This window comes from Schistocerca piceifrons, chromosome X (genome assembly GCF_021461385.2).
Source record: "Schistocerca piceifrons isolate TAMUIC-IGC-003096 chromosome X, iqSchPice1.1, whole genome shotgun sequence".
Taxonomy (NCBI): domain Eukaryota; kingdom Metazoa; phylum Arthropoda; class Insecta; order Orthoptera; family Acrididae; genus Schistocerca; species Schistocerca piceifrons.
The window spans coordinates 386208563-386225578 of NC_060149.1; the positions used below are offsets into that span (position 1 = coordinate 386208563).

A 17016-nucleotide genomic window follows, 5' to 3' on the forward strand; every position below is an offset into this window, starting at 1 on the left:
TTTTCGGTAACTTAAATAAGAACTTATCACAGCTAAAGTGCTGCCTCTCAAACCATAAAACTCTAGTTTCCTCAGTAGTACGTCAACAGGAATGCAATCGAAAGCTTTACTTAGGTCACATAATACCAGTGATACCATGTTATTGTTTTAAAAAGCTGTTAAAGTTTGGTCAATGATTTCCAAGACGGCCCCTGTTGTGTTTTTTCCCTTGCGAAAACCAAACTGATTGCTACTTGGGGTATTGTGTCTTTCAAAGAAGCTGATTCTTTGTGTGTGTATCAGTGTCTCAAATATCTTTGAGAATTTTGGAACAATGGAGACTGGTCTGTAGCTTTGGGGAAGATGTTTGCCCCCTTTTTTAAAAACTGGGACAACTTTTGATACCTTAAGTGCATCTGGAAAAAATCCAAGTTCCACACACTTATTAAAAATAAAAGCTAATGGTTTGATGATTGATTTTATTGTCTTTTTAATTATGTTATCTGATAACCAATAGCAGCCCATACTTTCAGAACTCGAAAATTTGGATACAGCTTTTATAACATTAGCAGGTGTGTGACAAAGCAAGCTGGGATATTTTTACTTACCCTATTGTTTTGCCATCTGCCTCCTTAAAATTCATTATTTCATTTTCGAATTAAGTACCATTAACATACATGAATATAATCTGCATTTTCATAAAAGAGAAAGGCTGGCCCTCAGTTCTAAAGAATATAACACCAGATCTAATTTTGTGCTTAGTTTTATGTGTGTAATTGATTTTCTAATTTATTTTGACTATTCTTTTGTTATAGGGTGAAATCAGTAATTTTTTCGTAACTTGATGTATAAACAAATATAAATTCTGTATTAATTGTAAACATTTGGAAGACAAAATGTAAGTATTCTTAGAGTAGCAATTTGGCTATATTCGAAAACATGTTAGCAAAGCCAGTCCTTAATTAATTTCAAAGTAATTAACAGTTGTGTGAAAGGTATTGTCTACATAACTATATTTGTTAATTTCTTGATCCAAACAAATTATTTGGCTTAACCCTTGTAGTAGAAGAAACTGTTAAAAAGAACCAATTTTTTGATGTAGTCAGTTATTTAATGAGTTAAGTTTTAATTGTTATTTCTGTAAATTAAACTTTGAACAATGTGTAGTTTCAATATCTACACTCCTGGAAATGGAAAAAAGAACACATTGACACCGGTGTGTCAGACCCACCATACTTGCTCCGGACACTGCGAGAGGGCTGTACAAGCAATGATCACACGCACGGCACAGCGGACACACCAGGAACCGCGGTGTTGGCCGTCGAATGGCGCTAGCTGCGCAGCATTTGTGCACCGCCGCCATCAGTGTCAGCCAGTTTGCCGTGGCATACGGAGCTCCATCGCAGTCTTTAACACTGGTAGCATGCCGCGACAGCGTGGACGTGAACCGTATGTGCAGTTCACGGACTTTGGGCGAGGGCGTATAGTGGGCATGCGGGAGGCCGAGTGGACGTACCGCCGAATTGCTCAACACATGGGGCGTGAGGTCTCCACAGTACATCGATGTTGTCGCCAGTGGTTGGCGGAAGGTGCACGTGCCCGTCGACCTGGGACCGGACCGCAGCGACGCACGGATGCACGCCAAGACCGTAGGATCCTACGCAGTGCCGTAGGGGACCGCACCGCCACTTCCCAGAAAATTAGGGACACTGTTGCTCCTGGGGTATCGGCGAGGACCATTCGCAACCGTCTCCATGAAACTGGGCTACGGTCCCGCACACCGTTAGGCCGTCTTCCGCTCACGCCCCAACATCATGCAGCCCGCCTCCAGTGGTGTCGCGACAGGCGTGAATGGAGGGACGAATGGAGACGTGTCGTCTTCAGCGATGAGAGTCGCTTCGGCCTTGGTGCCAATGATGGTCGTATGCGTGTTTGGCGCCGTGCAGGTGAGCGCCACAATCAGGACTGCATACGACCGAGGCACACAGGGCCAACACCCGGCATCATGGTGTGGGGAGCGATCTCCTACACTGGCCGTACACCACTGGTGATCGCCGAGGGGACACTGAATAGTGCACGGTACATCCAAACCGTCATCGAACCCATCATTCTACCATTCCTAGACCAGCAAGGGAACTTGCTGTTCCAACAGGACAATGCACGTCCGCATGTATCCCATGCCACCCAACGTGCTCTAGAAGGTGTAAGTCAACTACCCTGGCCAGCAAGATCTCCGGATCTGTCCCCCATTGAGCATGTTTGGGACTGGATGAAGCGTCGTCTCACGCGGTCTGCACGTCCAGCACGAACGCTGGTCCAACTGAGGCGCCAGGTGGAAATGGCATGGCAAGCCGTTCCACAGGACTACATCCAGCATCTCTACGATCGTCTCCATGGGAGAATAGCAGCCTGCATTGCTGCGAAAGATGGATATACACTGTACTAGTGCCGACATTGTGCATGCTCTGTTGCCTGTGTCTATGTGCCTGTGGTTCTGTCAGTGTGATCATGTGATGTATCTGACCCCAGGAATGTGTCAATAAAGTTTCCCCTTCCTGGGACAATGAATTCACGGTGTTCTTATTTCAATTTCCAGGAGTGTATTATTGTGAGGATATATAAGGGCCCGATTTTTGGTAATGAAACAGTCAGTCTACGGCTGAGTTTCAGACGAGGAACCTGTGTTGGTTAGAATGACAACAATGCATCAACTTAGCAGTGCAATAAGTGTTACACAATTAGGTCATGTGTTAAAACAGTGACAGTGTCTGCTCTATACGTGCCTTTCTATTCTTCAAGAACTGTGAACTTTGTGGTTAAGGTTTTACTGCTCATAGATGTTCAACAGTGAACTATTGTAGCAGTATATGGATGGTTCACCTGCTAACTATTAATGAGGCTTATGGGAAGTTAGAGCAATAGTGCACTGGCCATATATAACTGTGGATTATTGGAAGGTTGTGAAAAGTGAAAGTAAAAGACTGTGAAATGCAACTGTGCATCTGTCGGTTAGGTCATTTACAGAAGACAGTACTGCATGTCTTCCCTGTATATTTTCAGCTAGTACATTGACACCGAGGACAACAAACGAAGAAATAAAGAAAGTAGGCGAACCACTACAGGTGTGACAGCCCTGTATTGAAATACCATGTTAAGAAGCAATGGTGTTCCAACAACGTCCACTGCATTGAATCTGTTGCTTTAATTCTGTTACTTATTTCTTTAACTGAGTTTTAAAAAGTACTGATTTAATTCCTTGGGTTCAAGCAGAGCTGTTTCTGTGCATTTTGGTGTATTCTCTTGTATTATTATTTGCCACTGCCTTGCAGGTATTGGGAGCCCTTTCTATTAGTTTTCCACTGCTCGCTTTTTTACCAGAAGAAGTTTAAATTTGTAGAATTTTTTGCATTTCGGATATGACCTATGAATGTTCACACTCTGTTCTGGCCCTTGGTTAGTGGCTTGCTTATGCATCTGGTACAACATATGCATGTTTCCTCTAATTTCTGCTAGCTCTTCTGTAAACCAGTTCAGACTTTTCTTTTTCATTTCACTTGGATATCTAATATTTTTACTGGTGAGCAAGAACACCATACATCTGTGTACTTTTTAAAGAAGTTATCAAAGGTAATTTCAGCTTCCCTTTTCCCAGATTGACAATTATATATAAAGTTCCAATCTGCACTTCCTAATCTATCAACAAACATACTTACGTACTCTTCCTTTTGACCTCGTACTATTACTACTTTAGGTTCTTCAGTTTAAACTGGCTGCCTCTTACAGAGTCATGATTTGCAAGTCCACTTCCTGCAAATCTGACTGTAAAATCTTACCTATGGTAATTCACAACAATATTGTCTATGCAGGCATTCTTACGTGTGGCATGGTTGTTTGTACAATACAGAGTTTGATATTTCTATGTGGAAATCATCACATATAGCAATTCTTGTCTTAGTCTTTAATATCTTCTCAACTATTAATTCACATTTTTCAATAAACAAATTTACATCACCATCTGGTGACCTATATAGACTAACTACCACTATATTTTCATTCATTAGTTCCACACAACCAAACTACCCACCTAGTTCTGAGGAGTAAGTAGATACATCAATTCTGGAAAACTTTATTCCATCTTTGACAAAAATTCCAGTCCCACCATTCTTTCTCTGTTTTTTACATATCATGTCTCCCACAACATACTCTAGGGGAACAAATAGATTTATTTGTCCTTGGGTTAACCAGTGCTCAGATACACATATAATATCTACATGCTCTGTGTTACATAAATGTTCTAGTTCTAAAATCTTATTTCTAATACAACATATGTTAACTTGTAGAAAAGTAAGTAGTTTTTTCTCTGTCTGTATTCCTTTGAGAGCAATTTGACTCTGTATTTGAAGTAGTAAGTTCAGTTAATGTGTTTAATCTTGGTGCACTGTGATCATCTGTGTTATGATAGTCACACACTTGTTGACTCACTTTGTTAACAGCTTCCTTCTGGGAAATCACCACTGGTCCCACCAAAAATCCTGGTCCCTTGGTTGTGGTTTCTTTCTTCAGGTTGACTGCCATATTACACCGGTTGGTATTCTCACTCCTTGAGCTTGAGTTGCTATTCTTCTTTCTGCAAGTAGGGCACTCTTCTTATATGGTGTTTTCTTTCCTGCAACGTCATTTGCTACTTCTTCTAACTTTTGCACTGATCTCTTGGGTATGTTTATTTCTTGAGTAATTGTGCTCTTCACACATACAGAATTCACTTTTAAGGATTCTGTTGTTATTTGTGCTGTAATTGTGTCAGTAACAATTCTCACTGATTCCGTATTTGAAACTGCAGTTTCCTTCCATTTAAGTACTACTTCTGTTTTGTACACTTCCCTGTTTGTTTCCACTGATTCATGAATCCTTGTGGCAATTAGTTCTTTACCAGTTGCATTTAGGTGCTGTCCATGTGCTGTATATAGCTCCTTGTTACTAGGAGCATTAATAAAACAAGAGTTATGGGAGCCTTTCACTATCTTTTTTTTTTTTAGTTTTCTGTTTGTGGATTGAATTTCTTGGTTTCCGCAAGACCATTCAGGCAGCTCATGCTTGTAAAATGTTTCTTGCACAGACTCTGCCATGGCTATCAGAGGCAACGAAAATTTTGGGTCTGCTACTCACTAAATGTACAACATTCAAACATTATTAAAAGGAATGGCCTACAGGAATTGTCATAACATGTAGTACTGCAAGACACATTTCATTTCAACATAATACAAGTCCTCATTGTTGGAAGTCATCTGTGACATTGAACACTGCTGTGATTTTATTTTCTCTGCTAGCCACTTTTATCAGAATTACATGTGAAAGAACTGAATTGTTGATATGAAGTTATTCCAAAAACTGTTTGTGTAGTTTAAGCCAGATTTTCACCAGAGCAAACAAGCTAACAAGCATGAGCAAAAGAGGATTCAATTTGGTGTACCCAGTAGGCCTCTTGCAGTTCTTTCAACTGGGCACCACTGCAACTACTTACATGTCCTTAATCTTCCCTAGTTACCTAATCGGAACATGGAGACCTACAGTTTAACACGGAATCCGAACCACATGCCTTTTGTGGCCACTCCAGCAACTGTGAGAAGTAAATCCAAGGTTAAAATTCATAATGAAAAAGTTGTGGTCTGAACAGGATTTTATTCCAGGCTCTCTGGATCATGAATCATGCACTTTGCCATTATAACTTACCCGCATAGTGGAAGCACTAGCTGTGTCATCTCTTGAGATGATGCTTGACATCAGTAATTAGTGTTCTGTTAATAAACTTCCCCTCAATGGTAATGAGAAGCCAGGGGAAAATCACAGCTGACATACAAGAAAAATTTTGGACCAGTGCTAAAGAGAGATAGGGATGCAGTCCTGTGTAAAGTACATGATCTCCGTGCATGTCACACTTCCATACAAATTGAGACACTTAAATTCTTCCTTCCCGGTGCCACTTTGCATTCTCCATCAGAATAGTGTGATTGCCATGCAAAATAATCCTCACTGAATTGCAAAGCTTCACATTGTGGCTCTAACAAGAAAGAGTCATATCCTGTATGCCAAATATTAGCTCCAAAAACTAATAACACGGCATTCATAGGTAATGTTCGCTACCTTGTGTTCTCTTCCATCCCCTCTAGAATAAACAGTTCTACCCACATACAAGCAAATAGTAGTGAATTTTCTGCAAATGCACATTTGCATGTGTTTGCTTGCATTTGTTCACTTGTAAACCAGGCCTTAGTTGCTTAAAACTGGTGTCCTTGCACTCTGGATAATTCTGCTACATGGCACTGCATGAATGATTCACTAAGTCGTGCACTAGGTGGGAAGGGCTGTACAAACCACTATTGGGATTTCCTCTCAGAGAGGTCACAGTTTCTAGTGATAAATGGTAAATCATTGAGTAGAGCAGAAGTGATATCTGGCATTCCGCAAGGTAGTGTCATGGGCCCTCTGCTGTTCCTGCTTTACATAAATGATCTAGGTGAAAATCTGAGCAGCCTCCTTAGATTGTTTTCAGATAACGCTGTAATTTACCGTCTAGTAAAATCATCAGACGATCAATTCCAATTACAAAATGATCTAGAGAGAATTTCTGTATAGTGCAAAAAGTGGTAATTGGCACTAAACAAAGAAAAGTATGAGGTCATCCACATGGGTACTAAAGGAAATCTGATAAATTTTGGGTATACGATAAATCACACATATCCAAGGGCTGTCAATTAGACTAAATACCTAGGAATTACAAGTATGGGCAACTTAAATTGGAAAGACCACATAGATAATATTGTGGGGAAGGTGAAACAATGACTGCGCATTGTTGGAAGAACACTTACAAGATGCGACAAACCCACTAAAGAGACAACCCACTTTACACTTGTCTGCTGGAATACTGCTGCACGATGTGGGATCCTTACAACGTGGGATTGATGGAGGACACCGAAAAAGTGCAAAGAAGGGCAGCTTGTTTTGTGTTATCGCGCAATAGGGGTGAGAGTTTCACTGATATGATATGTGAGTTGAGATGGCAGTCACTGAAACAAAGGCAGTTTTCTTTGCGGCGAGATCTATTTATGAAATTTCAGTCACCAACTTTCTCATCTGAATGTGAAAATATTTTGTTGTACCCATCTACTTAGGGAGAAGTGATCATTTTAATGAAATAAGAGAAATCAGAGCTTGAACGGAAGGCTTTAGATGTTCCTTTTTCCCATGTGGCATTCAAGAGTGGAATGGTAGAGAAGTAGTATGAAAATGGTTCGATGAACCCTCTACCAGGCACTTAAGTGTGAATTGTGGAGTAACCATGTAGACGTAGTAGCTGTAGATGTTATATGATGTTCTTCATGTGGCAAAAATGTGTAAGTTCAACATTTTTTACAAAATACTTCCAGTGCCTCTTAGCACCTAAAATTTTGGCAATGCATTTCCTTGTTGTCTTCTTCCTGTGTAAAAAATTTCAGGGTAGGTTTTGACATGGCTTATTGGATCATTTCCTTGTTTGAAATGTTCATAACATTAACTCCATGTACAAATTAATTTGCAGTATAAATGTAAAATAACTCATTACACATCATTATGATCTGTCATGCAAAATGATCCATAGACCATGTAACTAACTAGCTAGAAACAGGAGAGTCAGATAGCATGCTGGAAGTCATGGGAACCTCTGTCATTTGTAGGACATGACCATCATGCCAGCAATACTGACTAAACATCCAGTGGGCAGTGCCAGTGTTTTACTCATATGGATTAAGGGTTGTGCTAGCTCAGTTAAGGGTAGTTCTAAACTCCAGTGTACATGTATTACAACCAAATCGGCCAGTGCAGTGGGCCTCCAATTTTTGTTGCTATTTATGTACTTAATGTACTTTAATGGGTTCACCTTCAGACTGTACTTACACTCCAGTACATTCAAAGCAAGTGTCTGCACACTAATATTTGTGCCTTCAGTGACATCAACTATGCAATCTGTCTTCAAGAGGCACAAAAAAGAGATGGAACGAATGGAGTTTTACAAATACTGGATAGGGTGTCTGGGGACATTTGATCAAGGAGACTGTATGTTGAGGGGAGGTAGAAGTTAACAACGAAATCTTGTGTATAAGTTAGTAATAAGACATGCAAATGGAGTGAAAATCTTACTGGTGCAGAAATGAGCTCTTGGGAAAGGCCTAAGGTTTTCAGAACTCTTACAGATGTTTAGAAGTCATGTGAATAGAGCCACAATAGTAGAGGAGGATCAGATCCTAATCTGTGATTGATTTATACTACCATTGCATAATGTGACATCCTTGGTCCCGGCTGTAATTTCAAACTGACCTACTGTATTCTGCACAACTGTATTAATAAGTAACAGAAGAATGTAGATCAGTGCCAGAGACATGGTTGTGTCAGTACTTAGAGTGTAGTTTACTATGGGTACATGTTCTCAAGAAAAATGCTGCTGGTTTTCTAAACAAGAAACAAATTTTTGTGCAGGCAAATTTAACGTGCTGCAGCTGTTTGTTGAATATGGTTTGATCAAGCATTGTGAGGATCACAGCAAAGATAAGATAGTTTCCATGTAACTATCAAGGTATTTCATTGCATTATATCTCTGTATTACGTAATTAAAATTCTATCGCAATTCTGTGGTTTTTCCCTTTTTTAAAGGGCTAATTACAACATATTTTAATTACAAGAAATTTAAAGTGTTATTAAATACACTTCAGCATCTCACAAACACCAGAATACTGAATGCTTTAGTAAAAGAAAATGACACTAAAATTTTTCTTATTAGTTTAAAAATTACCAAAAAAGCTATTATTATGGACAAAGCTATAAAAATATCACAAATAAGCATAATGGACAGAACTTTTCAGGTAAATCTAATCTTAGGAAAAAAGATCTATACTTAGTCAAACAGTGAATTCAGCCACTTATGGGTTTTAAAATTATTATATTTTTCTGCATTTCACACATTGTATTTAAAGTTTACTTCTTGTTCTTGCAGACCCAACAGTTTGATTTTTATTGATATACATACCTTGGTGACAGCCGGGTTGAACTCTGGAGCTTTCATAAATTCTAAAAAAAGCTTCTTTATTCGCTTACGTAGACCATCTAAGTCACTTTTCTTAAGACCCAAAGAAATTAAATCACACTCTTGATTAAGTAAATCTCGTATTTCTTTGGTAATTTTGCAATTGTAGCCCCTCAGCTGTAAGAAATGGAAAGATATGAAGCCAACACTAACTAAAAAGATTGTTGTATAATACCTAATCATCCACATTCAGAGAGGCATTTCTCTACTATTACTGAATATGTTGGAACATTAGCCAAGCAAGCAAATCCTCAGAGGAGATAGTTTGGCAGTCACTTTCCTTTGTATTTAGGAAGGAAGGAAGATTAGAGTGTAAGGTCCCATTGATTAGTGATGTCATTAGAGACAGAGCTTAGTACTAAATAGACATCAAACAATTTTAAATGTTGGGTGCAAAAAACTGTAACAATTTACTTTAGGGTAGGAAAACTGGACTAAATATTTAAGTTAGTCTCTGTTCACCAAATAAAGAAAGTGCTGAGCTGTGAAAGACTCCTCTCCTGGCTGTACAAGAATATAATTCTGCCAGACACAAACAATAATGCTTGTATGTTCATCCATCCATTCAGATATTGTCCTCTTATGTGCAACCCTTAAAAACTGATGGCAAAGTAGTACCAGAGAAAAAGTTTTTGGGAGTATGGATGGACAGCATATTTCATTAGGAAAGAAGCTGCTAAAAAAAGTTGTGCAGTCTCAGTTACATAACAGAATCCTCAGGAAAACTTGATGTAAACACACTGAAAATGGAGTATATTTGGATTTCACTATCAATTATAGCACATAGCATCCCTTTTTAGAGGATTTCTCACAGAAAAATTTTCCTTATGCAGGAGAGAATAATAAAAATAATGAAAAAAAGTCATTACAATCAGCTACCAAAATATATAAAAATAATATATTGCCAGTCCCCTGTATTTATACCCTAAAACAGTCTACTTTGGGGAAAAAATCCTTGATCAGTTTGTACCAAATGAAGAAATGCACAACCATGACACATGGCCCAAGTGAAACATTCATCTGATGAGTCTAAGATTGAGCACAAGGCATGATGGGCTAGTTAACATATGCAACATACTCTTTAACAAACAATGCCTTTCAATTAGAAATAAAACCAACATTTTTAAGAGTAATGTAAAGGAAATATCAATGTAATTTATTATTCTGTTGATGAAAACCTAAACGCAAATTTGTGATAACTTCATGACATCATCCTTTACCCTCACATACCAGTAATTTTAAATATTAAGAAAACTATGTTCTGAAAATACTACATACACATTGGTCAACTGTGTATGTAATGCCAATTAGGCCTACAACAAGCAAAAAGTTCTATATTAGGAAAGAGTTTCACATTTCATTCATATGCTCCAGTTTCTCAAGCATGAGATCAAAAAGTAGTAGTACAAAATTTTTATGTAAATTTTAAATTGTCATAGTCTTCCAGATAATTTATGTGATGTCCCTGTTTCTTCTCCTTCCTTGTTGTAATTAACAATCTTCTCATCACTAATTCTGTATGTATCTGTACCATTGTCAAAATTTATTCTCCAGTTAACTTTATTAACCCTGCCAGAATCATCAGTTTAGTTACCTCATGTTTATTCTACAGTTAGGGATTATTAAATGTTTGTACAACACATTTTCCATGATATTCCAAGAATAGAACTGAAGTGGCTGCTAACCGGGATTGTACAGCTGGCCCTTGGTAGTGTAGTGATCTGACAAAAATTGTCTGTCAAAATTTAATTTTCTTGGATACACTGGGAAGATAATATGTAATCTTTCTGACATGTTAATCCTGATAGTCATTTATTTCCACTCTGGTAGTTTGAATCTATGGATTTTGCTAATAATTATTGCAATGCAGATCATTTGAACACCCAATCAACTACATAAACAAACAATGATTGGCATTCCCCCATTTGGGCTTATTTGGCTCAGCTCGTATAATCCCAGCCCCTTTTGTCTGTGGGGAAGTTTTTTATTTCTAGATGCATCAGGGATTCCCCTATCAGAGACGTCATATACACTATGCACGAATTCAAAAATCAACTTATGATTCATTCAGAAATCAACTTAGAATGTGTTCAAAAATGTTCAAAAACCAACAGGGATACATTTCAAAATCATATCAATAATTGATAGACCATGTGCTCTGGATGCTCGGTGCTTTGTGAAACAAGGTTTTTTTTTCCTTCAAGAATACGAGTCTGGTGCCTTCCTGAAATTGCTGCCCAGGCAGACACCATGGTTTGAAACCACCTAGATCTGGGCCTGTAGTCAGTGGAGATTCTGAATTTCTTGCTTTATGTTACATGGGAGCTTATGAAATATCTTCCTACCAGAGTACATAGCTCCATACGAACTCCAGACAAGAAGGCAAAGCCTACATGAAAATTATTTTTGTGTCTTATCCTGTAACTGTAAATCATCATTTAGCTGGAACTGATTTTTGTTATCAACAACAAAGACCGTTGAGGAGTAAATATTTTTGGTTGAGAGTGTAAGAATTTCAATATCATTAAAAAAGATTTTTCAAGAAGTATGGTTATCTGTTTTACACAACATTCTCACTGCTCACTTTTGCTGAATAAGTACTTTTTTTTACCTTAGGAGCTCTGCCTCAGAGGACAACAGGGAGTGAATATATGCACAAGAAGACAACACTCCTGTTCATAGATCAACGCAATGACAGCTGCTTCTGTGGGTATAATACAATGAATCCAGTTCCTTGAATAGTTTATCTATATATGATTTTAACTTGTTATCCAGCTGGTGTTCCTCAAGATTCCATCTTCGGTCTGTTGCTTTTTCTTGTGTACATTGATGACGTCTCGTCTGTTACATTGCCATAACACTTACGTTTGCAAAAAGAATTTTGTGATCCACACAATCAAATGCTTTGGTGAACTTGCAGAATACACAAACAGGATAATTTTTCTTGTTTAGCTCTGCTAGCATTTCATTAGTGAGGTCTTATATTGTTTTTTCTGTGCAGAATCATTTAAGAAAGACAAATTGTGAGGCAGTTAACAAGTTCTCATCAGTTAAATGAGTTAGTCTCCTATAATTGACTACTTTTTCAAATATTTTGAAAAGATCAGAAGGAGTAATATAGGTCAGTAATTAAAGGTGGTTTCTTTCATTACCAGTTTATTAGATGGTTGTTACTGCACCTATCTAAGCCTGTCAGTAATCATGACCAAGTCATTGACTGATTACAAAGATAACATAAAGTCAGCACAAGATTTTAACATTCTGCTAGAAATACAATCATAGCTATTCGAATTACTACTATTTAGTGACCTGATAAATTTGGTAATCTCTTTAGAGGTCATATTGTTGGTGGTGCCTGCAGTGTCTGCCCGAGTGAATCGAATGCACCTGTATTTGGTTGTTTTTTACTGGATGCTGTGTATTCTCCCACTGTGGGGCCAATGATTTAAAATTGTCACCATTCCTGTGGACTTCAGTTTCATTTGTGCCACTATTTTTGATTTTTTTCTGTTTAATAATATTCCAAATGGATTTTTCCTTATCCTTGAGTGTTAAGTTTTCAGGAATAGCACTGCAGTTTTGTTTTTTTAATGGCACTGGTGGCTATTACAATACTGATGGTAATGGAGTTTCAAAATCTGACTACTACTTGTTCTCTGAATCACGTAGAATTCTCTCTTTTTAGTACAGTGTACTTTAATCTCAGAAGTGATCCACTCCTTATTCTTGCTTTCATTCAGTTTTGGACTTATTTGATTTATGGGGAAACAAGACTCAAAGTGCTCTAGAAATATGTTTAAGCAAGAGTTAAACTTTCTATAAACATTGTCTACATTATAAATTTCTCCCCATTGTTCTTCCCAAAGTTCTCTGAACAATGCACTCAAATCATTGTTAATATTTCTGTGGTAAAATATTTTTCTGCTGGGTGTTGTTCCATATTTTTGACAACTGTACACAATAAAATATATGGATTATGTAAATAAACAAAATGTGTGTTTGCCTGTATCTTTTTATATTAACGTTACCACTAGACTTTTGTCATTCCTATATTCTATAGCCACTGTCAGTTTTGACACAATGTGTGTGAAGAATGTTCATGCATTTATTAGATGATTAAACTATAAGGTACTTTTACTGTTGCAAATACTAAACATTTTTGGCTGTTATAAATGGCCTTTTCCTACATAAAATCTTTTTCTGTATTTAATATCTGCACAAGGGTGACTATCCTGCTAAACAACACTGTCAGCACAAGGTACTGTATGAGCCAATGGTGGCTCAATAGCAAGCTGGGCAAAAGAACCCTCAAGGAAGAAATAAAATCTCCCTGTGTGAGTCCATCCATGATTAAACAGGGAAGCAGAAAGTCTGAAACCATGTAGAGATATGCATGGGGATGAACTCAACACAACATTTTTAAGCACCTTGCAATACTGTTTGTAATGAGCTACTGTAGCTTGATTGTGATTATTCTAACATTTTTATATGACAAATTATATTTGTCACCTATATTATCTGCACCCTAAATATCCTGCCACTCTTGTTCCTTAAAGAGGTTTAAAAAACTCTTTATTGTTATTGGATTAGCTTTTCTGTGTAGCTTGTGATTATATATAACATTTGTTTGAGTACAAAAACCTTTTAGTGTTAAAATTTGTGCATCATGGTCTGAAAAGCCATTCACTCATTTACTAATAGAAAGCCCATCTAATAATGAAGAATGAATAAAAATATTGTCTACAGCTGTGCCACTGTTCCCCTGCACCCTGGTTTGGAAAAACAGTCAGCATCAGATCATATGAGTTTAGGAGATCTTCCAACATCCTTTTTAATGTACAACTTTATACAAAATTAATACTGAAGTCACCACTAATTTTTGGTATCTCCTATATAGTGAACCAAGAACCCTCTCTAACTTGAGCAGAAACACTTTGAAGTCAGAGTTAGGGGACCTATAAACAACAACAATTAGAAGTTTAGTTGTACTAAATTCAACTGCCCCTGTACAGCATTCAAATACCCGTTCAGTACTTTGCTGTGATACATCTACAGACTTCAATGGAATACTGTTTTTTAGATACATGGCCACTCGCCCACTCCACAAAGAACTCCTTGAAAAACAGGCATCTTATCTGTATCCTGCCCAAGAAAACCTCTGAATTGTCAAATTATTTAAGTGGTGCTCCAATATAACAATAATGTCAGAGTCAACAATTATAAGCAGTTCACTAACTTTATCTCTAATACCTCTTATATTTTGATGAAAAATGATAATTTCTTCTCTACTTGGATACCTGACCTCCTCTGAAGCTGATTCCTTTTTAGAGGGACTTCCTTCAAGCATGGGTACCTATCAGCTGACTTCAATCTAAAAAGGGTGCAGCTCTAACACCAACTACTACAGGAATTTTTCCATGAGTGATCCCACCACCACCCACTACACTGTCACCTATAAACTATGTCAGCCTCCCCTTCCCATACCTACTGAGGTGCAGACCATGCCTAGCGAAACCTAGTCTATTGATAGACTCAACTGGCACCACTGCAGTGTACGTCATGCCCTCCGCCATCAGTGCCACCTGCAGCCCCATGTTACACACCTAACATAAGCATTAAGATGAGGCTAATCATGATGCTGAAACAGTTGCACAAAGTGCACATTAGTGCCACCAGATTGAGTGGCTATCTTCACCAGGTCACCACCTACATCATATTCCCCATCACTATCAAGACTATTCCCTGCTCCATCCACAATTCCTAATTGATCCTCTTTTGTAAAATTCCTACATGACTCCCCAATGTTAACAGCAACCTGACCCAACCCTGCACTAGGCTTCATAATGCTGGTGACCTGGTTCTCACTTCCCTACACTTCCTGCAACTGCTGACTCACACCTCTGCCATGCGAACTACCTAGCAGCAGAACCTTCTTCTTTGTGCTGCAATTTGCAACTGACTTAGGCTCTCTAACTGCTGAGGACTGCTGTATATTTCCTACACCTTCAGCTACACAAGGCTCCTCTCCACTCAACTCTGACAGTTGGTCAAATATATGGGTTATGTCCAAAGTGCAACTGTCTGAATATCCCCTCCTACTAGCTGCCTATTTACCAACTGCCAGTTCCTATTCCCAAGTCAGATGTGGTAAACCATCACTGGATGGATTTGATCTGGGGCCAGTGCAACTGCCAAACTCCCAGAAGCAACATTCCAACAAGCATGGCTATCCAGGTTGGGCCACAAGGTAATACAACAATAGAACTAATTATTTACAGACACATAGAGATAAGATATAGACTGACTTACAGAGACACGTCACTTTGGAATCACTAAAACAGTAGAATTCGGGATTAGAAGATGCAGTTGACTCACATTTATGCAGATGAGTTGATGGTTAACTCTGACACAATTGAATATGAAAATCGTGAGAAAATGTTAAGGAATAATACAAATCTGAATATACGATGAGAAAGAGCAGACAATTTCCTTTCAGAATAACACCAAACACTTATGAATATCTTCTCACTTATGCACATTGCTTTTGTACAATAAATTATGAGATTTAAGAACAATATTTAGCAGGAGTGTCTTGGCTGCTGGTCACATAGAATGTTTCTTCGATGTGCATTCAGTGTCATATAATCAATGTGCATTCAATATCATATATTATATTAATGATTTATGAATAATTTAAATAATTTAATTTATAGTCATGGGTAACTCAAATTTGATAGTAGGAAAAGGAAGAGAAGGAGATGCAGTAGGTGAATATGGAATAGGGGTAAGGAATGAAAGAGGAAGCCACCTGGTAGAATTTTGCACAGAACATAACTTAATCACAGCTAACACTTGGTTCAAGAATTCTGAAAGAATGCTGTATACATGGACATGGCCTGGAGACAGTGGAAGGTTTCAGATAGATTATATAATGGTAAGACAGAGATTTAGGAACCAGGTTTTAAATTGTAAGACATTTCCAGGGGCAGATGTGGACTCTGACCACAATCTATTGGTTATGAACTGTAGATTAAAACTGAAGAAACTGCAAAAAGGTGGGAATTTAAGGAGATGAGACGTAGATAAACTGAGAGAACCAGAGGTTGTAGAGAGTTTCAGGGAGAGCATTAGGGAATGATTGACAAGAATGGGGAAAACAAATACAGTAGAAGAAGAATGGGTAGCTTTGAGAGATGAAATAGTAAAGGCGACAGAGGATCAAGTAGGTAAAAAGACGAGAGCTAGTAGATATCCTTGGGTAACCGAAGATACATTGAATTTAATTGATGAAAGGAGAAAGTATAAAAATGCAGTAAATGAGACAGGCAAAAAGGAATACAAACATCTCGAAAATGAGAGCAACAGGAAGTGCAAAATGGCTAAGCAGGTATGGTGGCTAGAGGACAAATGTAAGGATGTAGAGGCGTATATCACTAAGGGTAAGATAGATACTGCCTTCAGGACAATTAAAGAGACACTGGGAGAAAAGAGAACAACTTGTATGAATATCAAGAGCTCAGTTGGGAACCCAGTTATAAGCAAAGAAAGGAAAGCTGAAAGGTGGAAGGAGTATATAGAGGGTCTATACAAGGGGGATGTACATGAGGACAATATTATGGAAATGGAAGAGGATGTAGATGAAGATGAAATGGGAGACATGATACTGTGTGAAGAGTTTGATAAAGCACTGAAATACCTAACTCAAAACAAGGCCCCAGGAGTAGACAACATTCCATTAGAACTACTGATAGCCTTGGGAGAGCCAGCCCTGACAAAACTCTGCCATCTGGTGAGCAAGATGCATGAGACAGGCAAAATACCCTTGGACTTCAAGAAGAATATAATAATTCCAATCCCAAAGAAAGCAGGTGTTGACAGATGTGAAAATTACTGAACTATCAGTTTAATAAGTCACTATAATG

At 38.1% G+C, this 17016-nt stretch overlaps 1 protein-coding gene across 1 annotated transcript in view; it reads right to left on the bottom strand.

Moving 5' to 3' along the window:
• LOC124722372 (IQ and ubiquitin-like domain-containing protein) overlaps nt 1–17016 on the bottom strand; it is a 210393-nt gene that overhangs the window by 101291 nt on the left and 92086 nt on the right. The window contains exon 6 of the mRNA XM_047247547.1: nt 9038–9211. Within this exon, the coding sequence (XP_047103503.1) occupies nt 9038–9211 (174 nt within the window). The remainder of the gene's footprint in view (nt 1–9037; nt 9212–17016) is intronic.